This window comes from Phodopus roborovskii, unplaced genomic scaffold (assembly GCF_943737965.1).
Source record: "Phodopus roborovskii unplaced genomic scaffold, PHOROB, whole genome shotgun sequence".
NCBI classification, from domain to species: Eukaryota; Metazoa; Chordata; class Mammalia; order Rodentia; family Cricetidae; genus Phodopus; species Phodopus roborovskii.
Window position 1 is genome coordinate 38,530 of NW_026125042.1, and position 24,270 is coordinate 62,799.

At 41.5% G+C, this 24,270-nt stretch overlaps 1 protein-coding gene across 1 annotated transcript in view; it reads left to right on the forward strand.

The window, feature by feature from the left end:
• The window catches only part of LOC127216786 (nephronectin-like), a 68,644-nt gene that overhangs the window by 22,437 nt on the left and 21,937 nt on the right, over positions 1-24,270 (forward strand). The window contains 9 exon segments of the mRNA XM_051177681.1: positions 9,936-10,028; positions 13,004-13,096; positions 17,191-17,310; positions 18,673-18,792; positions 20,290-20,321; positions 20,323-20,425; positions 20,688-20,810; positions 22,034-22,266; positions 22,268-22,436. Coding sequence (XP_051033638.1) covers positions 9,936-10,028; positions 13,004-13,096; positions 17,191-17,310; positions 18,673-18,792; positions 20,290-20,321; positions 20,323-20,425; positions 20,688-20,810; positions 22,034-22,266; positions 22,268-22,436 — 1,086 coding nt within the window.

The window sequence follows — 24,270 nt, forward strand, 5'->3', positions numbered from 1 at the left end:
GGAGGTAAGTCAAATGAGAGGGAGTCAATGAGCAAGTCTAGGAGGTGAATACCTCCCCCAAATGGTGGTTTCGGGAGGTTCCTCTAGCGGTGGGTGAGACCTGTATTGAAATCCACATGCTAGAGGGAGAAAGACCATTGTGTCCTTTCTTCTTTAGCAATTTTGTACTAGTGGGCATTTAGGCTACAAAAATTCGGCTAGGGTTTTCTATCAGAGAAATTGGGAACAGCTAATACTTCCTTAAAAAGAAACCCAAAAAGCCAAATTCACAAATACCCCACATTGTATTAGTCTAGGCGCAGCTGTAATATCAATTTAATTTTCAAAATAATGAATGTTTGGCTTGATTCACATATTAGTGAGCCTTTTATGCATAGGTATTTTTATTACTGAAGACAGTAAAGATGGCTACATTAAAGTTGTTATGGCTTTTATGATGACTTCAGTAAGCTTGGGAATAGAGAGGATCAAGTCTTCAACTAAAATGGTCATGATAAATTCAAGCTAATTGGAATACTATGACGTGTTTCTTTATTTCCTGATTAATTGTTGTGCTGTGCTATCTGATCCCTTGCAAGCATCCTCTTTGATTCTGTTAGCACTACTTTCTACAACATTTTCTAACTTCCTAAATCCATACGACCAATCAGTGTTTCTTCTGCATCCTTTGTTATCAAGTCATCTGTGCTTGCTCCTGTTTCCCTTATTGGACCTACCCACCCCAGAATGAGCGATTGGTCTCATTAAGTCCCCATTCTTAATGTGGTATCCCAGAGATGGGGCTTTTCCTCTTTGCCATCCTTGCCCCCCTATTTTAACAAATGCATATGTTGTGATGGCTGTTGTCCTGTGTACTTTATTTCAGAGTGCCATTTCAATCTGAGTCTTGTGAGTTTTCTATTAAGTAAAGCAAAAAAGACAATGAGGTGAATTTTTAGCTTCTTGTCTATATTTGAAAGGAAAAGGTAGCCGAGTAATCTTTATAGTTCATTTATTTGCCCAGTGGTATATCTGGAACCTCATCCACCTATCTTATTCCAACATCTGTACTCTTAACCCCCATTCAAAAACACATTGAAAAATGCCCCCCCACACACAGTCTAGGTATCCATGTTATCAATCACTTCTCTCTTTTTTATTCGATAAAATTTAAATTGATACAAGAAAGAATGGGGCCAGTGAAAATCTGTAAATTCCATCTGTAATTATTAACCTGCAAATTCTTATTGTACTAACATTTTATAAAAACTAGACCATCCATAGCATAAGCTGAGACTGCACACCCTGGTAACCCGTAGATGTTGTTTTCACATTACTTCAATGGCACTCATAATATCCCGCTTTCCAGTTTTATCATATGTCTTACATGTTCCTTGACACCCTCTACAAAGAGGCACTAGGTCCTCTTCTGCTTTTAGCGTCTCTTCAAACCCATGGATGCTGTTGTTGTTCAGTTTTTATTAATTGGGATCATTACTCTTCTTAATATTCACACCATCCCAAGTCTGGTCAGTGGGAACTCACCATGCCAATCCATGTGCTTTGCGTAGATCTCCAACACTCTCTAACTACTTTTTTGCTTTTGTCATGGAAAACATCGCATCTTTCCTTCTGAGGCCATGTTTTTCGTCTTTGAAGAGAGATATTTAGAAATATAAAAACCAAGCTCCAGAGTGCATCTTGCTGTAGATTGCCACCTAAACAGAAACAAAACAACAAGTTATCTGCTTTTCCTAATAGTCACAGTATCTCATATGTTCCTAAAGTTTGATTTGGCTTTAAGCTAAATTCCACCCTGTCTCGATGAAAATAGGAGCTAATTTTTTTGTTTTTCAAGTAGACTGAAGAATGACAACAGTGCTTTAGAGGAAGATTTTTGAGAGCAAAGGTTGAGTGCTTAATGGTGACAAGCAAAGGCTGGGTCAAGATGCAGAGATGCCCATGGTTCCTTTGGGCTACTCAAGGAATAAAGGCTGTTAGTGAGAGATGGAATAGGTACTTCAGAAACACGTCTGGATTGCATGTTCCAGAGACGAAAATAAAGCATGTTCTTGCCACACAGTTTTGGGAGGCATTGTTATTTATTTAACGTCATGCTTTAAATGGTTATTGATCTATTGATCCTAGCTTTTTTATTGTAGTTTATTGTTAGTTAAACTGTTTATTACAGTAAAGACCACTTTTGCAAAAAGCTGGCAAACCCTAGATGTAGCAATACTTCAGTACAGCTTCAGAATCCAGTGTTTATGCACACATCAAGCAAAAAGAAAGATTAATATATTTGTATATATTGTAGCAAGTTCCTTTAGAGTCTTTGGAAATTACAGACTGTTTCTTCAAGGTAACTTTTCCTCAGAAATGTCACTTAGCTACCATTATGCACTTGACCATCATCCTCTGCTACCATTTCTTTCTGCCTAGCTTTTTATTATCACCTCTCCTCCCTCTTTCCCAAATTACCTCAAAATGCTGGCCTTCCTCATCTTTCTTAATCCACCAGAGGAGTAGGTTGAGCATTGATCCAAATTAAGAAATTGTTACTGAAACTGGTTAACTCCCTTAACCTGTGCTGATACCATGCCAATGTCCACATCTTTCATGCCTTGTGTGGGTACTACAGCAAGGAATTCAGCTACATGAAATGAAGTTTAGTGTTCAAGAGAACATTTACTAGATAGCCTTGTAAATGAGAATCAGAGGTATTTACACTTTTTCATTACAGCAGGAATTGAATGTTTTGAACTTGTTGAATAAGTGATACAATATAGTGTTTGTGGCAAGCTTAAAGTTGTTTTCCCTGGAGATCTTGCATGGTGAGTTTTGTTCTGCATGTTGATGGCTGATCCAATAGTTCTTTATAAAACTCTGCCTGTTGTTTCCAGGTTCTATTAATAAGTAGTGAGGTATTTCATGTTGCCTTTAGCAACATTTTCTCTTCCAAGGTCAACTGGGCTTTGAAAAGGATATTCTCTTCATATTTATAAACCAGCCCTTGCCACCCAAGCCTATTCAAATCATCTCCATAGAGTGACTGGGAGTTATGGGAGCTCTTGAAAAATCTCTTGGTTTTACAGCTGTTCTTTCTTCTCCTAGGCTCTTGAAAGCCTTTTGTCACCTAAGTAAGGTGACCTGGAGGAGAAGGCATAACACTACAGCAAATGTTGCAGATGATGCTAAAGACTCAAAGGCCTTCTTACATTAAGAAAGCCCTGTTAAGGACAGGGCTTAGGTTGCCTTTGTCGTCACTACTTTCCAGAACACTTGTCCTCTTGGCATCTCAACATGTCCTTATTTCCAGACGTCTGTCCTTGATGTCCACTGTGATTCACATATGAAATATTATAAAAATTAAAGTGAGATAAACTGTCCTCTGGATTTGCATAACTTAATATTATTTTGTCAGAATTAGGTAGCACTATTGAGCTCTCAGACCCCCATCTGCAACAGTTAGGATGGTTCCGAGTAAAATTTTAGCATGCAGTTAAACAAAAATTGCATTGGGCTGTCAAAGAGCTGTGTTTGCTTTGACTGTGGAGACTTGTTTCATTTTCTAGTCAAAACAGTGACTTAGCAGTTATTCTAAGCCTCTAGAGATGTGACAGGAACGCTGGAGTTGGCCTTGAGTGTGCTTTCCCTATGTGGGCTTCATTCTTGTGACTGATTTTTGAAGGGAGGGAATTATCTCAGATTCGTGATTCTTATGTGACTTTTGTTTACTGAGCTGAAACTATAAGAGTAGTAGGGGCAGCCATTTCTCTTGTCCTTGGTCCACACAGAATCAGAGATGCCATCTTGCCCTCTCTGATTACCTGTGGTATGTACAGGCACAGTGTGTTTCTTCCAGGTCCCAGTGCACCATCGGCTTTTGGTGGCTTAAACGATTGCTATAAATGAAAACAGATCATCTGTCCTTTCTCTTTTTCAGTCAGGCGAATGACCCAAGTTACAGAATAATGCACATTAGGAGTTCCGCATTGCAGTGGGACTCATGATTACTAGGCAGGCCAGTCTACACAAAAGTGGACAGCCAGTTTCACCAAGTTCCCCAAAACGGGCATGTGCTTTCTGGTTACTTACATGTATAAATGAAGCTATTTGCATACCTGCATGAATATTTGATAACATAGATATAAAAAACATGATACTTTCTATTTCTGTACTAGATGTAACTAATAGGACTTCCAAAACAAAACACCCTAATCTGTCTTGATAAGTACAGGTTAGGTTCATATTCCACAGCCTAGTGTTCAAGACTAGTCACTTAGCAGTTGTATTTGGCTGGGTGCAGCAATGAATGTTGCAAGGAACGGGGCTAATGTTAGGATATTTTGCTCTATCCTTCTTTCCATTCCTAAGACCACTGGTCACAAAAGAGCTGTAGTTCTCCATTTCCAGCAAGAGCACAGATACGGGCCTATCTGACAGTCCTGCGTCCCCTCTCCCCGCCGGCTCCCCTCATTTACTTCTGTTACTATGTGAGCTAGCCAGCACTTAGTCCTTTGGTTACTCCTACCTGCCAAAGAAGGATACGAAATGGAATCTTTCATTGTAAACTTACCCCACACTATGAAATAGAAACCAAAAAGGCATTCTGTATTAAGGCAAAAAGGAAATGAAAAGGTAAGAATCCAAAGGGTCCTACTGGCCTTTAGTAATCTACCTTAGGCTTCCTTTGATCTCATCTGCTGTTATAAGCACCTGGAATGATAGCCTACCAGAACACTCCCCACTCGGTGAGAATCCCGTTCGCTGCCTCCCGTCTCCCACCTGTTCATAGTCTTTGCTGCAGTCTCCTCTGCCCCTTTTCTCTAACAGTTGCCCTCCATGGTTGGGGCTCAGACTTGAGGCTCTGTGGTTATCATCATTATCCATACTCCTCCCAGCTTTTCAGTTCTCAACCTTGCTCCTGTCATGGCTTAGAAAAATTAGTCACATGGTTAGTTTCTTATCTTCCATCCCCCCCCCCATCCCATCCATACTTGTGTAGTTTAATACATTGAATGTAATACACGTTGTTTGATACATCTTTACTGACCTCTATCCCAGACCTAAAACCAAGATCAGGGGGAAAAATCTTTTTATGAAAAATTGTGTAGAGAGTTTTAATTTTCTGTAGTGAAGAAAATAATTGCTCATATCAGCTCTGTGTGTATTGTTTTAATGCCCTCTAATTGCTTTTTTTAAAAAATACACTTTTAATAGCTGCTGGGTATCTGAAATTGCTGGTTATCTCAGGTAGAAATGCACCAACAGTTTTCTTTAAAATACTGAGTCCCCAGACTTAGCAGAACCATTAGCAGTCCTAACCCCTTGGAATGTGTACATTTGATGGACCTAAGATTAGGGCATCCTGCTGAGAACAAAGGAAAAAAGGAGAGAGGCTCAAACAGCCCTTTGTGAGGAGAAAGCCCCTGAAAACTGAATGGATGGCCTTCAGCTGCTCAGAGGCCAAAGGCAATACAACCTGGAGGCCCCAGTTTGTACCAGAGTGCCCTCCTCTGAGTGAGCCTCAGTTTGCAAGTGCTGTTTGTAATGATACCTTTTCCTATTTTTCACAGATGCTTTCACATTCCAGTTGCTCTAGGAAGTTACTCGCTTTGACTTACATCTCACAAATATGTCATGTTACTTTTTAAAGAATATATAACATTCTGCAGGAGACTTGTTTAGGTTACATTCATATATAAAAATGTTACAATCAATGGAATTATTCTCTCTAGGTTTTTAAAATATTTATTTATGGATGCATGCACACATGCCATGGTGAGTGTGGAGGTCAGAGGTCAGTGTGTGGGAAGTTGTTGGTTCTCTCCTATGTAGGTGCTTGAGGTCAAACTCAGGTCATCAGACTTCAGATTTGGTGACATGTGCCTTTACCTACTGAGACATCTTACCAGCCTTAAAATACTTCCATTTGTTGTTGTTGTTGTTTGTTTGTTTTGTTCTGTTTTTTTTTTTTTTTTTTTTTTTTTTTTTTTTTTCAAGACAGGGTTTCTCTGTATCATTTTGGAGCCTGTTTTGGAACTTGCTCTGTAGACCAGGCTGGACTCAAACTCACAGAGATTTGTCTGCCTCGGCCTCCCGAGTGCTGGGATTAAAGGCGTGCGCCACCAACGCCCAGTCAATATTTCCTTTTAAAATGAATTTTTTCAATCTTGGATTTCCTGATGATGAGGCTTGGATGTTTGGAAGACTTCCCTTAAAAACTCCCCTCAGTATAAACTACTTACCATTCACTGAGTAATGTTGCAAGGCTTTCTAGAAAGTTCATTACTTCTCAGAGAGATGAACCCATTTCTTTCTCTATGAAATCAGAGTTTAAGAAGTCTCCAAGTACTTTCCTGTGTTGCCCATCCTCTTTTTGTAGGTTTTGAATCTACACGAAGACCTAACTGGCATAACCATAGGCTGACAGTAACATTGGCAAGTAAGCCGGTGGGATGCTAGGTGAGGTTGACTGAGGGGGCATAGAAAGCAGACATAGGGTGTGTGCTGGTTTGCAAGAGTTTCAAAGGACATGTTGGAGAATTGTCAGAGGAAACTGGAAGCACATCCCAGAACGGAGCAAAGGCAGGCTGGTATGGGAAGGAACGGGTGTGCAGTGCTTCGGAAGACAGAGGCATGGTTGACTGCATTGCCCTTGAGCATGCCTCTCTGCTTTCCACTAGTGGACACCGAAGCTCACCTCTTCCTGTCATAAGCCTGATCTATAATTTCTCCAATCTGATCGCTCCCTTCGCCTCTGAATAATTTCCATTTCACCACATCAGTATACTCACAGCTTTAATACTTATCCAGTAATTCTCCCGATCAGAAACTTCATCAAATTTCCTGCAGACAGAGTAACATGCCTCAGTTTGGAAGTTTAGGACACCAGCATCCCAGACCAGTAATGAATAATTGCTTCCTGTTCTTTCATGAGCATTTACACATTTTGATAGCTACCCAGGCTTCCTGAGTGACCTTCCACTACCCTATGGTCAACTTTGCTACACGTTTTTCTTCTCCACGGGGAGTTTTCTTCCTTCTCTGTTCCCATGTTTCTAGGTGCAGCACATGTGTTTTTAGGAGGCTTTCTGTTCAAGCCCATATTTGCTAACCATTATGCTCATACATGATTATTCTCTTGAGTTGAAAACTTGTGTAATGGTGCTGGGGTGTTTATGGATCATCGTTTTTAGAGTGTGGACTACTCTTGTAGAGGACCCAACTTTCGTTCACAACGCTCGTGTTAGGTGGCTCATAACAGCCTATTAAGTGCAGCTTTAATGAAGTTAAATGCCCTCTTCTGGACTCTTTGGAACCTGCATTCACACATGCACATATTTACACCCCCCCCCCCTCTTTCTTCCTCTCTCTCTCTCTTTCAAAAGGGAACACGAGAAAGTTTTGTCTCTTTAAATAGATTGTGAGATTTTCATCTATTATAATATTGACCATCATGAACATATTGGGTATAGTAGGACAGTGTTTCCAAGCCTTGGTTCCCCGATATTCTGGTGTCTTTGGCTAATTTGTTTGTGAGTGGGCGGTCTGAACACAGTAGGATGTATGCTGTATATGCTAGCAGAACTGAAAATATGCCCAGTCATGTCTTGAATATACAAAAGATACCCATGAAAAACTACTGGCACAAGCCCAACAGGGTAAACTGGATTGTTTATCCAATTTGTTATCCGAATTGAGAGAAGACTTGATTCCTGAGAGAAGTGGATATGGTTAAACTGCAGAAAGGAATAAGGTTAAACAGGAAGCTTTCAATTTAGCTGAGATACAGGAAGCTACTATAAATTGAAGAGAAACGGTAATGCATGTCAGGGTTAAGAGAGATCAAGATGATGAAAATATCTGTGAACAGAAGTGTTGAAGGACTTCATTTTGGCTTGTTTCACTTGTAACCAACTTATCCTCAGACTATTATTGCCCATAAAATAAATATTTTGTTACTTAATAAGAAGTTATGTCTCTTTGGTTTTTTGACCATATTGTTGATCAAACCCAGGGTCTCCCAAATTCTAGGGAAGTGCTTTTCCTAGTCACATCCCTAGCTTGGAAAGCTATATTGAGTTCTTATAAACCAGTAAATTCAGACTAAGTTTCGTTGATGTGTACTTGAGAGAATAAGTTTTGAAATTGTGTATGAACATTTTTGTAAAGCTATATATTACCTTTATTAATTATTTGTGTATCCTCAGTTGACAACATTTTTCAGTCTCAAATGACATATGTAAACATATTTGCATATATGATAAATCCCCTTCAGGTCTCCAACTCCTTTCATCTTCCTTGAGTGCAACACACTTCTTTCTCTGGAGCTGGTTCCACTTCTTGTTAGCAGCTCTCCTCAGCAGGTATCCCATGACTCAGACATCTCATATTTTGAGGACTCCAAGGAAAGCTAGGCTTCACCTTCATGACTTCATACACTGGTCTCTCGGGGCCTCCATGCAGGGACCCTCCTACCACACACCCGGCCTTAGTGGCTTTCCTTAGTCTCATAGAGAAAATCCATAACTTCTTACATCCTTGCCTCTACAGCCAGAACCACATTGCCAAAGCTGCCAAGTTCTACTACTTGCTGGGGCTGGGGAAAAAAAATGGCCCCTTTGTTCAATTCCATCTTTCCCCATCTTTCTGTTTTTGATGGTTTCCTTCACTGCCTAAGCTTGGCTGTCCTGAAACTCAATCTGTAGAACAGGTTGGACTCAGAGATCCATTAGCCTCTGCCTCTAAGAGAAACTAGATTGAAGGTGTGAGCCACCACACTCAGCCCTAAACTTTTCTTTAATTCCTTCGCATAAGTTGGGACCTTATCTGGGTCGGGTCTTGCCCTGAAGTCACCACTCCCTTTGTTTCATTTAACATCAGCATTTTCTTTAATCCGGCAGTCGCCTTGAACACAGGATTTAGCTCTGTTTCACTTCCCGGTCCCCTTTTCTCCTCATAGTGTCCATTTTGTAACTTTCCTTGCTCCTCTCGCTCCTTTTCATCATAGATCTTCATTAGAGTTAACACTAATAACCACAAGACAGAGTTGGTACTAGGCTGTTCATTGACTTCCTCTGCCAAAGCAATTAATTTAAAACTCTTCAATTTAGTCTCAGGCAGATTTTTCAAACAAGGGCAAAAAGCAGCCACATATTTCACAAAAATATCACATAAACAGTCTCTAGGCCACATGCTAACATTCTTCTCCACTGAAAGAAAACTCTTGAGGTGGGCCCCCACATTTCAAATCACAGTCAACACCACTGTCTTCCATGTTCCTACTAGAATGGCCCATTAAGCCCCACTTAAAACATTCAACTGCTTTTCTAATCCAAAGCCTCAAAGCCTACATTCTTCCAGACAAAAGCATGGTCAGGCCTGCCACAGCAATAACACGCCCCGGTACCAACTTCTGTCTTAGTTTGGGTTTGTATTGTGTGAAGAGACACCATGACCAAGGCAACTCTCAGAAAGGAAAACATCTGATTGGGGCTGGCTTACAGTTCAGAGGTTTAGTCCATTATCATCATGGTGGGAAACATAGCATCGTGTAGACGGACATAGTGTTGGAAAGGTAGCTGACAGTTCTACATCTTGATCTGTAGGCAGCAGAAGGACTTTGCGGTGCCACACCGGGTGCAGCTTGAGCACATAAGACCTCAAAGCCCGCCTCCACAGCGACACACTTCCCTCAACAAGGCCACACCTCCTCATAGTGCCACTCCCTATGGGTCATGCATTAAAACACAAGTCTACGGGGACCATTCCTCTTCAAACCATCACAGCATGCATGCATGTTTGTAGTATGGACAGTGGAAGGGAACAGTGGTTTTATAACTTTATTGTTAGTTCTTAGTTTTGATTCGTCACACTGGTCCATGACTCTGGTGCTTACTGGAAGATGCTCCGATGACCTGAGATTGACATACATGGTCCTCTTTCCACAGCTGTGTGTCAGCCACAGTGCAAACACGGAGAGTGCGTCGGGCCGAACAAGTGCAAGTGTCATCCCGGATTCGCTGGAAAAACCTGCAACCAAGGTAGGATCCAGTGTGGAAGCCATGACCCCTCCATCCTGACAAATAAACATCTCATTGCAGCCATATTCCAACCATTTTCATAGCTGCTTCTCCCAATTGTGAAAGAATTAAAAGTAAGAATGGTAAATATCAGAAAAACATACTTTCTTAAAGGATGTTCTCCTCCTTGTGTTCATGGATACTCATTTAAATGTGTTTGTGAAGCAGCGATTTGTTCTATCTATAATATAAGTCTTATATTCTGGGGCCCAAAAAGGAATCAGCAGATAAAGGCACTTCCTGGGCAAGCCTGGTGACCCAAGGTTGATTCCCTGGAACCCACATAAAGGAGGACAGAAAGAACTAAATTTACGAAGCTGTTCTCTGACTTCCACACATATGCCATGGAACATGTACAAGCACACCACACACATACACACACACACACACACACACACACACACACACACACACACACACTAAACACATACATAAGGTTTAAGAAGTCTTAAATTCTAGAAGTTTTTGTTTTTCCATTGTTGAGTTGGTAAGCCTTTGCAGAAGTTGAGTACCAGTTGTTCTAATTAGGTATATAGGTAATAACAAAACTGTTGCATTTTTCATTTGGAGAGACTAAAGGTCAGAGATAACCAGTTGTCTAACCTGAGTTCACAGAGCTAGTAGAGAAAAGTGGTGTTGACTTGAAGCTGTGGCTCATATAGTTTCCTATGCTAGTTTTCAGCGAAAAATTATAACTCGAAACATGATTCATTCACTCTTCCTAACAAGCTACCCAGGCTCATCTTCTTAATTAATTGTACCTACAGATTCCAACTACTAGAGTTAAAAAGCTAAAAATAAAGAAAAGTTAATGTTAACTTATTTAAAAAGATCAGTCACGTTTTATTAAAAAAAAAAAAAAAAGTAAAGCCATGTGTCATAAAATGTGTCTGACTTCCCTGCCCCTGCAAAAATGGCAGTCATGGCACACCCAGTGGGCAAGCCTCACTCTAGCATAGCCAGGACCTCTTGCAGTCTCCCTGATTTCTGGGTTCCTGAGGACTGGAAGCACGGAACTCACATTTGCTATGTGCACATCACGTGCTCAGTAATGGAATGACCCATCCATACAGTGGCTCTTGGTCATAAGAGTCTTAGGGCCCTAAGAGAGTTCCATGCCGGTTTTTTGGTATCACATCGTATACAGTCTGTTTGCATAGCCCTGTCAGTTCCTTGCAAACTGTGAGCAATAGGCTGGGTAAGTGTGAGCTCAGCCTGGAATCCCTGTAAACCTTAATGGAGCAAACTACAGAATTACCATACAGTGAACTGACTGCCTTTATCTAGGCCCATGCATCTTCACAGATGGAAATCATGCCTCAGACATGCAGGAAATCAAAAGATTTTTTTTCTCTCAAGGAAAGAAATGTCAAGAAGCAGTAGATTTAAAATAATTTTATGTAACTGAAAATTAGCATGTGATTAAAGTTAGATGCTGGGGTAAGGCCGTCTTGCTGCAAGTCAGATCTGCAGAGCGGTCACTCTGCAAAGCTACTCCTTGGAATAAACACCTTGCATGAGTAATAGACACTGACCCAGGGTTTGAGAGATGCCTGGGGGCGATCAGAGTGCAGCAGCAAGCTGTGCTTCCTACTAGCTGGATTCAGCAGCACCTCAGGCTGTTCTTGGTAACTTGCTCTTCCTTTTGAGTCATTGTCTGGATGTGTTGCTCTGAGATGAGGTACATAGTTATGGTTTTGAAATCAATAGCATTCTTTGTAAGATACGTGCTGCCTTTCACAGTGCATGGGTTTCTAACTCAAATTCTGACAAGATCGTGTTTAATCATTTGCTCTCCCCTTGTTATTCTCTGATAAGGTGATCCATGCCTATTTCCTTTTCCTTAAGTGTCTCTACCCAAACAAACCCATCCCCATCCAAGAAAGCATATGATTATAAATAATCTCTTTACAACTAGGGAATTTTCTTTCGCGTGTAGACATATCATGCCATCATATAGTTTTTATAAATATATGCACATTTTGAATGCATGCCTCACACTAATTTCAGAGACAATTTACAAATATCGATTACTAGTGTTTTGACTTCGTTTCTGTTCCGTATATTGAATTCCCCATCCCGAGGAAAGAGCAGCAGAGAACCGTACAGAACCAGACAGCCAGTCCGGGTGTTCTGCTTACAGCAGAAGAATGCCAGGCGCCTTGCTCAGCACAATTATAAGTGCTTTTGCCCTAACTATGGCGCTATCAACAACTTTGCTGTTTAGAAGTTTCAACCCCAGAAACAAATGTGCCTTTAATTTGGAAAGTTACCTGGCTGATAAACCGAATGTGTTGTAAAGCTGAAAGCAAAAAGGCTGCCCTTTTGACATCCTACTTTGAGCCCTGGGGTCTCATGATGTTTTGTTAAATAACAATGGCAACAGTTAACACGGTTTTTCATGAAGCTTCTAATGTGCATTCTAATGAAATGTGAACCAAGTACAGCATACATTTTTACTTTTGAGTAAAAGCATGGTGAGCTGTTATGCTAGGATTTAGGTAAAACCCATATGTGTTACTTGGGAATATTTTAAACTACTATTAGCAATGTAACAATGTAAGCTACGTCTTAAATTGGTCGTTCAAACTTTAATATTCTAAACAGGGTTAGTTGATTATTTGGTTTCCTGTCTTTTGTTGATGATAAAAGTCACACATTAATCTTGCTTTGGTTTTTAATGGTATGAAAATGATGGATTATTAATTTATAATTTTTCTTTGGGAAGGAAGATGACTATAATAAATTTTCAGAAAAAGAATGTTTCTTTTTAAGAGAGAAAGCAGGGTTAGACATTATTTGTGAAGTAGCCAAAGAGTCCTTTTAAGCTCCATCAACATTTTGTTAATTCTTTAATATATACTTGTGAAGATTTTTAGGGCTAAAAATGACATCAGTTCAAAGCTGACTCTAATTACCTTCTCCCTGCTGTGAAGATGAGTCCTTCTACCAAACTCCTCTTGACCAAGGCAGTGAACAGCCTCTTTTCCAACCCCGGGATCATCAAGCCACAAGTGTACCTTCAAGGGGTGAGCGGACTTGTCCCAGGCGGTCGCCCCTCCCACCTGCACGGCTTCTGCATTTAATCACTTCTTGCAAACGTCTGAGGCCTAGAGCAGAAGTGGCAAACCTTCGGCCTGAGCATGTGAAGCAAGCCGGGGGAGTTGTCACCTGGTGCTGATTCCCTGTGCCTTGGAAAACATGGCTCCTTCTCTTCTCTTACTGTACCACACGTCATTACTTTTCCTCCTCTCCTCTGAGTCTGGAAACCGTTTCCGAAAATCAGGTAGAAAGATAGTTTGCGTTTTCATGTGTAGGCGAAGTCAGAGATTCCTCTCCTAAGCTGTGGGTTTGGATGACTTTTTCCAGGGAGACTTTGAAAGTAATTTAATGCCCTTCTTCTCTTACAGTCCGGGATGTGGAATTTTAGGCTTGTTTAGAAATCGAAGCACACATTTGCTTCCTTCTGTTGGTGCATGCTGTGTAATGTCAGAAGTGCTGACCTCTGGTTCTAATTAGTTGTTTATTGGCAGCCAGTTTAAAGTGCCTGGCCTTAGCACCACTCTGTAGTAGGGGATGGTAAAGAGTAGTTCCTGCCTGCTTGTCTGCGGGGCCAGTGTGAGAGTCACTCACCAAAACTATAGTTCATTGTGGTGATGGGAAAGTCTAGGTGAGCAAGGTGATAGAATATCTTTCTAGTTCTTATAGAATTATCCTTACCCACTCATATGTGTAAGTACTTAGGGCTACTGAAATAGTCTATGAATAATTACTGTCTCCACTGATGTAAATCTGTGCATATTCTTCACTAGGGACCCGGACAACGTGTTTACTTTAGAGTTGCTCATCAACAGGAGAAAGTCATGGCCCTTGCTATTTAGACATATGTTTGCCTATAGCCTTACTTTAGTGAGGTAAGGTTTTAAAGGTTAGGTTTCTGCAACATCATCCATTTTAAGCATCAAAAGAAAAACAGTCCAAATGCTTTAAAGTGAATGGAAATGCTTTTCTGTAAAACTACGGTGGCTATCTTATTTAATGAGTCTCTTCCAAGTTTTTCCGAGCTACCTTTCTGTCTGCATGCTAATTCAGTTTCTGACTCTCTTCTACCTGAAGTCTAAGAATGATGCCATGCAGCTTGCATTTCTGTTCTGGGCCAGCTTCCCTCCTTGTCTCTACCTTCCCCCTCCAAGCTCCCAAGTCCACCAACCTGCTTAAATGTACCCGTGATAATAATGCTCTTCATGAATTATATGCATAATATTTAAAGTGTTTGAATGTAACGGATGCTACTATATCCTGTAGTATAAGGTATGTGTGTGGCAGAATTCACTGTAGATTTATTATAGATCTGTATTATGCTTTCAGGAAAAGAGTAAAGGAAACTTAAGGTAAAAACACTAGAATTTATTTCCTCTACTCCCTTGTTAACTTTTAAATTTCTTTGAGACAGTGAGGCTCATGAGGAGTACGTCATGCCTTTATAAGGACATTTGCCACTATTTGAAAGTGTCGTTGAAACTTTCTGACTTAATTTGATAAAATGCAAATGCAAATACCACATTTATCAGAAGCAACACATAGTAACTCAGTTTTGTAAGGCTTTGGGTCAACAAAAAAGTAAGGTGGGATAAATATAGACTAGAAACTTGGAAGAAAATGGAAGTGGAGGAGGTTCTTCAACAGGATGCCCGGAGCTTTGTTGTTCCTACTCATCAGGACCTGTTACTGGACCAGTGCTGATGAACGGTGGCTGGAACCCTGTTTTTTCATGCCTGCAGTGGCTCTTGTAAGGGTTATTGTGAAGTTTGATAGACATGGGGCCAGGCGGTCATCAGGAACACTAACATAACGCCGGCCACCTGTCAAGGGAACCTCATCCAGCCCGTTAACAACTGCTAGGGCCATTCTCAAGTTGCTTTCCACATGCTTGGATTTTTATGTAACATTTAACAACAGGCAATACAACTGTCTGCTCCCTTTTTACCCACTGGATGCTCCGTTTTCTTCCTTTCCCCAATTTTTTTTCATAGAGTAATTCTCACATTTTTAAAAAGCTGTAACAGTTTGTTAGCTTGTATATCCTTTCAATTTTAAGATTCCTAACCACAAAGCAGTTTCCCCATGAGAAGGAAAAGATTAACCTGGTTAAAGTTAGTCTTTAAGAGCCCTGGCAACCCAGCCTGGATTTCCAAAGGTATCCTAAAGGCTCATTGACGAGCCTTGGAGCCAGGCTGTGAAGCCCTGTCTCCACTAGGCTTCAGCTTTACTCAGGGACATGGTGTCTGGAGAGATTCCCACTGGCATCAAATACTCCTTGCTTATGAGCTGCCTGGGGTTATAAACAGCTGCTGGTTCCAGTAAGGAACCTCCAGAAGTTTCTGTTGCTCTCTAAAAATAAACTAGGGAATCTTAATTGATACTTTAAAAAGCCCTCTCTGGAAATGCAGAACCAAATCTCACTCTTATTGTTGAGGTACTGATTTGTTGCATGCCTTTGAGCACAGGCCGGGAAAAGATTCTGTCTGATAGTACGCTCAGATTAAACACTTCTCTCCAGGAAAGGCCAGTGCCACTCCACACGGGTGATGTTAAGGATGCTAACAAAACCTTGAGACAATAATGTATAATAAAAATTTAAATGTAAGCTAGAAGAGCATGAACAGGGAGTAGAATTTCACCTCGGGCAGTCCTGCTCATTGCTAGCTACTTCATTTCAACATGGGGAGGGTTCAACTTTTTTTGATAGAATAATCTACAAAGTAAGTATCTCCTATGAGCACAGAGAGGTTTTGTTTTTTTGTTTTTAAGTACTTAAAATGCGATTCTGTTTTGAAAACCTTTGACTGGGCAAAAGACAATAAAGCAGAGAATTGAAGAAAACCTAGGAAATGGCAAAGGCGTTTATTTAACCTCTGCAGACTTTGCCCAGCTGGCGATGTGCTTACACTGTGGTAAGGGTAGAAAAGAAGACCAAGCTGGGAAATCAGTAAGATGTGAAAATGCCCTTAGATGTAATGTTTATCGGTGACTTTAACCCTGATGTAACTGGATGCCTCGGTGAAATCTCCATGCCTCTAGCAGGTCATTTTCATCCGGTTTGGAAACAACTTTGTAGCTGTATTATCTGTATTTTCATTCAGTGATAAGGATAAATTGATAATTAAGTTATGCTAATCGGGTACTTCTGCTGTTTCCAGACGAAATAAACATGTGGTCACGCTTCTTTTTAATGAGTTCTGTGTTGTGGACATTACTATTTCAGTGTTTTAAGTCATTTTGAGTTTTATGTTGACTTGAGGCAGCATTCAGTTTGTGCTGGAAAACCTTTATATTGTGGAATTCATTAATTTCACATTGATATTTAAGCCAATAAACATAAAATACATAATGGCGTTTTGTCCCTCAGTGTTCCCACGTGCTCCTCTTAACTGCCAGATGAGTGGAAATATATTGGAAGGCTTTAAACATCTTATTTTGTGATTTGAGTGCATTAGTAAAACAGAAAGCTGAATTTTCTTTAATCCAGGGTCAGTACAGAACCTATCAAACTGAACGAGCAAAGTCGTAGTGGTGATTGGTCTGCTCCACGCAGTTCTTGTCCCCTCTGAAAACGTAGCTGTCCTTTGAAGATGTCACATCGTCTAATGTTTTAATGTTTGCATGTTCTCCCTGAAGTGGAAAGTGTCAAGCATCCCCTTTAGTGGATTCCATTATCACGAGTGATTCGATGACAGGACACGGGTACTTTAAGCTTACTGGCGTCAGAGAGATGGATAGTAGAACGCCCCTACCCTTGGGGTGTGACTGCTGCTCTTTGTGGAGATTACAGACAGCTACACATCTGTGAGGAGGATGCTCCCACCTGCCCCCCGCCCCCAGGATCAGAGACCCATAATGGTCCTGGCAACATCTGGTTGCTCCTAGTGTCCTGTTCATGTTAAGATGGTACACACAACACACAGGCTTTATCTGTTAATGGAAGTAATGATTTCACTGTCTTGACTTTTTTTTTTTTTTTTTTTTTGGTCTTCATCTTCCATATCGAGAAGCACTGTAAACATTTTCTACCATTGCCGAGTTTTGTGATTTCTTTTCCTGCTTTAATCCTCATTCCTTGCAGATTTAAACGAGTGTGGCCTGAAGCCGAGGCCCTGTAAGCACAGATGCATGAACACTTTCGGCAGTTACAAGTGCTACTGTCTCAACGGATACATGCTTATGCCAGACGGGTCCTGCTCAAGTATGTCAAGCATCCTAACCGTTTTATAAGTGCTCTAGGCTTGATTTCTGATGTGCTTCGGTAGCCGCCTCTTTATCTCTACTGAACAGGACGTGTGAATGTGTTTGTGTGCGTGCCTGAGGACGTGAAGACCAAAAGGAGAGGTGCATGTTTATACGCATGGCACTCTTACTTCGCAGGCCAACATTGGGTGGGTTATAAATCGTATCTAGAGCAAGAATCGCGTTGTCTAATGCTTTTCTCGGCATGTGTATCCCAGCATAGAAAACCCTTCCCAGGTGAGAGAATATTGACCATCGCTGGGGTGTTGCTTAGAGAGCATCCACTGGCTCTGTTCATAAACACTTCTAAGTTTAATAAATTCTCGCCAAATTTAAGGACCACGTAAAAAGAAAAACTGCTTTAAATGACAGTGAATATAACATCAGAATAAATGAGATTTTATAAACAGGGTCTCACATGTCCCAGGCTAGCCTCCAACTTGCTGTATAGTTGAGAGTGACCTTGAGTGGCTAATCTTCCTTGTTCCATCTCCCGAGTCCTGGGATTATAGGCATGCACTGCCACCATTATTTGTGTATGCTGCTAGAGTTCGAATCTTCACTAGGCAAGCACTCTACCAACTGAGCTACATCCTCAGGTCCAAGAGGATCCATTGCACATGCATCTTTATAAGGGATTAGTATGGTGCTTCCTGTTATCCCTTGATTGTATTTTTAAGATGGACACTAACCCAAAATTCTCTGTAGGCTGAAAATTGAACTTGAGTTTCAGTAATAATTAACAAGTAGTGGCCTCTGACTTTTATTTTTACCTAACTACCAATTAACTGAGATGAATTTTATATAAAAAAATAACAGTAGCTAATTTTATTTAGTGCTTTACAGATGTATCACTGGGACTTTTGGTTGAGGAAAATATATTTTTAATTGCATTTGACAATGGTTCTAGAGTCCCCCTAACGTTGTGGAACTACTAGGAAATCTTCTCTTATACTATAGAGACTTTCAGTGTGTAGTTGAGATAGATATTTAGATATTTTGTCTAGGAATGGCATTTAACTCGAGTAATCTGCAGAAATGCCTCACTTCTACCTGGAAGATATGTGTCAGAGAAAACTTTCTCCCTACCTGCCAGTCCTAGAAAACATTAAAGGGCTTTTCCAGGTGATGCTGGAACAGGGCCACTTCTCACCATCCCGCATTGGACAGCATCCTTTATCCCTGTTTTACCCTTCTTAGAGTGTTGGTTAATTGACTCCCCATTGTTGAATCAGTGTCACCAAATGCAGGACATGTGATAAACAGTGCTAAAGTTACAGGTGCTCTACCTCTTGGAGACAACCAGTCACTTTCTTTCCAGGTGCGCTATCATGTTCCATGGCGAACTGTCAGTATGGCTGTGATGTTGTCAAAGGACAGATCCGATGCCAGTGTCCTTCCCCTGGCCTGCAGCTAGCTCCTGATGGGAGGACCTGTGTGGGTGAGTTCAGTCACCAAGTATCTGCCATAGGTACAGTGGAAGGCATGAGGGAAAAGGCAGCTACTTAGTCAGGTACGTAGCCACCTGCTAGAAGACATTGGGTATTTTAGAAGAGGGTTTCTATGAATGGATCGACACAATCTTGTTTTTGAAACCTGGGGGAGGGGCAAGCATCATACAGCACAGACCAAGTCTGCAGAAACCCTGAAACACAACAGTACTGTGTTCGGGAAAAGTGAATCTCAGTTTCTGTGATCTAGAGAGAAGAGAGCATGGAGCTGAATGGGTCACCAAGTCTACGTTTCTGTGTGTTATACCACATTGCTTTCTAGAACATTGAGATGACAGTATAGGTTATGGCAGAGTTTGGGCTTTCTGCACCTGGCTGAGCTACACACAAGCTATGTAATCTTAGGAGAAGAACTTCCCTTCTTTGCGCTTAGGTCTCTCTTTCCTTAAAATGGAAATAATAGGGCATCGAGTCACTGTGAGTGTTGAATGAGATCATGTGTTCAGAGAGCTCAGAGGAGGTCAGCAGTGCCCAGCATGTGGTGAGCCCTGCACAGAGCCAGTCACTAAGACCCATTTACTAAGTGGTTGCTGTATTCCAGGCACTGTGCTAAGTACTCAGTGCATGGCAATAGACAAAGCACCCTAGGATTTGGTTCTCAAGGAGTTGACCATCTAATGGGGAAGACAAAAAATAAATATTTAATAAAATCACTGACCATGCTAAATGCTTGCATAAGGTAGTAAGAGAAACAAAACCAGAAAATGTCTTAGAAAATAATCAGTAGAGAATAATAATTAGGGAATAGTTATTAATAATCATTAGGGAAGTACCAAAGTTAGGCCTGGGTCATTGGGTATATAAAGAACCTGCCAAGGGACTGGAGAGGTGGACGGCTAAGAGTACTGGCTACTCTTCCGGAATTCCCAGCACTCCCACTACAGCTCACAAGCATCCGGAATTCCAGTTCTGGGGAAGCCATTCCCCTCTAGCCTCCCTCAGACACCAGGCACGCACTTGGTGCTTATATCTATATGCAGTCAAAACAGCCATACATAGAACATAATTTTTTTAAATTAAAGAACCTTTCGGGAGATGAAGTGATTTGAAGGAGATAAGATTGACAGTTTCATGACTTCCTGTCTCGATCTAAAGCGGGAGACGGTGGGTAGGAATGGGGTAACAAAGGGTGCTAAACAGGTTCCAGTAAGTTTGTAGAGGTAGCATTAACAGGGCTTGGTAGTTTAGGAGTTGTTGGCGAAAGGTTTAGCGTCCATGCTTCTAACTCAAGCAACCAAGTAGATGCGGCATAGTGCCTACTGATGTTGGGTGTGAGGGGGGAAGGGCTTGGTTTTGGAGGATGAGTTCAAAGCTGGAGATGTGGAATTCCTGTCTGTTGCAAGGGTAGCCAGAGGGCGAGGGAATGACAGTTATGATGACACACCTGCCTTTGCTTCTCTTAAGATGCAGTTAACCTATGTTTCTAGATATTGACGAATGTGCTACCGGAAGAGTCTCCCTGCCCTCGATTTAGGCAGTGTGTCAACACGTTTGGGAGTTACATCTGCAAGTGTCATACTGGTTTCGACCTCATGTACATTGGAGGCAAATATCAATGCCACGGTAATGAAACTGTCCCGTTCCTGTATACACTTTCTTCCCGTAGCAGTGAGAAGTCTCCAGCTGCGGCGATAATTGGACTGTGGGACAGGGGAGGCTACAGGCATTACATGAGCAGTGTCTACTTCACCTCTAGCCATTCTGGAGCCACCCGTGCTGCTGTATCCCTTCTGGTCATTGCTGTTTTATGTGGACCTCTGTAGTGGTGTGCATTTCATGTCGTCACATTTACCTACCCCCACTTGTCTTTCTGTCCCTGATGCAGACATCGACGAGTGCGCCCTTGGGCAGCACCAGTGCAGCAGCTCTGCTCGATGTTACAACATCCATGGGTCCTACACGTGTAAATGTAAAGATGGATACGAGGGTGACGGGCTGAACTGTGTGTGTGAGTAAATCCTGCCCCCAGCTCTCAGGAAATACGGGGCTGCATAAAGGCCGTTGCTAAGGAAGATGGGGTATACAGTGGTTATTGAAGACGTGATTTTCATACCTACTAACATCAACCTGATCTATAAACAGTAAAATCACTTAGAAAAAGACTCACAACTGCTTTCTAGCATTAAATGACTTAGAATTTCGTGAGTCCAGTCTAGTAGTCGCTTCCTTTCCGCTAGAAAGAAAGGATGGGGTCCTCCCTGGGAATTGGAGTTTGTTGAATCTGAAATAAAAAGCTATTGTTAACATTGCATTATGATAGTTGGGATGTAGTCTACATGTTTGTTTTCTACCGAAAGTAATTTCAGTATTTATTTTCCCTACATTTAAAGCTGCTTTGCTTTTACATTTTTCTAAGTTATCTTTGGAGTAGTGGGTTACTAGATAAACATGAAAAGTGCATGTGCTTGAAGGTGAAAGCTCGACAAGCCAAAGGCCATAATTTACTGCACGTTTCATGTAACACTAGATAATTTTTAAAAATTTTCTGAGTAAAATATTTACTGAAAAACCACAGGGCATAAAATCCTGTGGATTAAAGAGTTTTTGAAGTGTTGTGAAGTCATTCCTATCCTGGAATATATCATTCCAGGCAGATTAAATATTGATTCCTTTTGGTGGATATTATCAATGGGAAATATGCCACAAATGATTTTTTAACTTCAGAAAACATTTTTAGAAAGCAAATATAAATCAGTAAATATGAAAAACAGCCAACTATAAAACTATTTTTTGCACAACTAAAATACGTCTAAAGTAGAGGTGAGGAAGTATCTGCCTCGTGTGAGGAGTTTTAAACATGGCAACATAACACACGCAGGACATACAACACAGACTGCATTTCTCACAAAAGTGTAATCTGTCCACATTTTTGAAAAATACTGACTTCTGTTGCTACCGTTTTATAAATATTGACAACATTTTTGTGTTTCAAATAATACATGCTCATTATAGAAACACCAGTATGTTTTTACATGTATCCTAACACACACACATGCATTTGTTATTCAGAAAATAGTGTGACTTCTTATAGACAAGAATATGGTGAATGTGAAAAACAGGACTAGTTAGCACGAGGTGTTTCTGTGCATGTGTGTGTTTGCAGTTTCTGTTGCACATTTTTAGAGGGGAACATTTTCATGCTAATTTAATCTTTGAATTTTTTTTTTTCAGACATCCCCAAGGTCATGATTGAGCCGTCAGGTCCAGTTCACGTGCCGGAGAGAAATGGTACAATCTTAAAGGGTGATGGAGGACATGCTAATAGGATTCCTGATGCGGGAAGTACGCGGTGGCCCCTGAAGACACCGCATATTCCTCCTGTCATTGCCAACAGGCCCACTTATAGGCCAACAACAAGACCTACACCAAATCCAACTCCACAGCCTACCCCACCCCCACCCCCACCCCCACCCCCTCCCAACAGAGCTCAGAACAACTCCACTACCACCAACCCCAGAAAGGCCATCCACCAGACCGACTACTACAGCGCCTGCTACCAGTACAGCTACTCGAGTTACTACCATTGACAATGGGCTACAGACGGATCCTCAGAAACCCAGAGGAGATGTATTCAGTAAGTCACATGCATACTTACCTTTTTAAAGATTTATTTATTTAATGTGGGTGAGTGCCTTGTCTTCATGTGTGCACTGTGTGCTGTGTCCACGCCAGGTGAAGAGGGCATTGGATTCCCCAGACCCGGAATTGCAGTTGGCTGTGAGCCACCATGTGTGTGCTGGGAATCAAACCTGAGTCCTAGCCCTGTCACAGCTGTCACTAGCCCTGAGCCATCTCTTCAGCCTTAATTTTTTTCTTTTACTAGACCTTTTAAGATGATGTTCCACCTTAGGCCATGTTTTTAGGAAACCCAACTGATAAAAAGGGCTAGCTGATTAGTTCCCTCCATGGTGATTGGTGTACAGTACAGAAAACTGTGTGAAGAGTCAGTGTGGTTGGGCAAGTAGGAGAGAATGTGTGTAGATGGGAGGGATGACTTACAAAAGTCAGGCAGCAAATCCCAGCTCCTACTCACCGTGGGAACTCTCCTGGCATAGTCGGCTCTACTTGGTAGCATTCAAAAGTGGGGAACTGAGTATGTCTAATGCTATTTAACTTTTAACCTAAGTGTCCTTTCATTAAGAGAATACGTTCAGGCATCCTTTGGGGAGACAAACCTTGTTAGATACTGGGCTCACAAGGATAAAGTTTAGTCCAGTGAGAAAGAAGAGTCCTGGTAGTTAACTGGGGTCCTATGTCAATGACTGGAATGGGATTTGTGTACACTGTTCTAGCGATGGCTTGAAGGGGTCAGATATTTTACAGACTTGTCGAGTGAAACTGGACGAAAGGAAATGAGGGACGGGAGGCATCATAGTTAAAGGAGGCACAGAAACAGGAAGCGGTGTAGACTGCCAGCTGGAGGGTTACATCAGGGACTCAGATGAGGCTGAATGCCTGCCCCTCGTACAGGCTGTCAGCTGGTGTAGCATGGAGATGGGCCTCAGTTAAAGCTCTTAGCCCTTCACAGGGACTGAGCAGAGGCTAAAACCACCAGTGGAGACAGGTTATGGAAAGAAAAGTAAGCGTGAGGGAGATGAAAATAGGTACATTTGTACGGTCTGCTTGTGTATACTCGCTTGCCCTGTTACAGTTCACGTATACGTAGTGTCCTGTGCATTCACAATGTCTGTCACCCCTTTAGCTTTCTTTTATCACTAATTTATGCTTTTTCCCATGAGGGAGCCAAAGTATGTCATTTAAATTAAATGTCATTGTAATATTTTTTGAGCTAAATAGAATACTGGTGTTTGTAATCTGTGTGTGTTGGGGGGGGGTACATACTTGTATGTGTGTGCATGTGGAGACTGCAGGACAACTTTGTTGTTGTTTCTCAGGTGGAGTCAACTTTTTTTTTTCTTTTGAGACAGGTCTCTCATAGGTCTGGAATTGCCCATAGACTAGGCTGGCTAGCTGGTGAGGTACTGGCATCCATCTCTCTCTGTTTGTCCAGCATGGTGGTTATAAGTGCACCAGGCCCAGATTTACATCTTTAACCTGGTTCCTGGGGGTTGGACACAAGCACGGTACTGGCTGAGCTGTCTCCCCGGCTGCCATGATGACTGTGGTTCCTCCCAAGAGAAAACTTAAACTGCTTCCAGCCTACATGAGATTATCAGTTTCCCCCCCACTTTGGGGCTGTTGTCCATTTAAAGGAAGGCTGAGATTCATTCTGTTGAAGTTGTGCATGTTTTAGACAGTCTGCATACGTTTTAGGGGAAATAGATGGTAGATCTCAAAATACACTTCTCATATGTGCATGACTATTTGGGTTTGAAATTGTAATCATCTTCCTGTGTGTGTTGTCTCTCCTTTGTATTGTCCTGTCTTTTTGTGGTCATCCTATAATG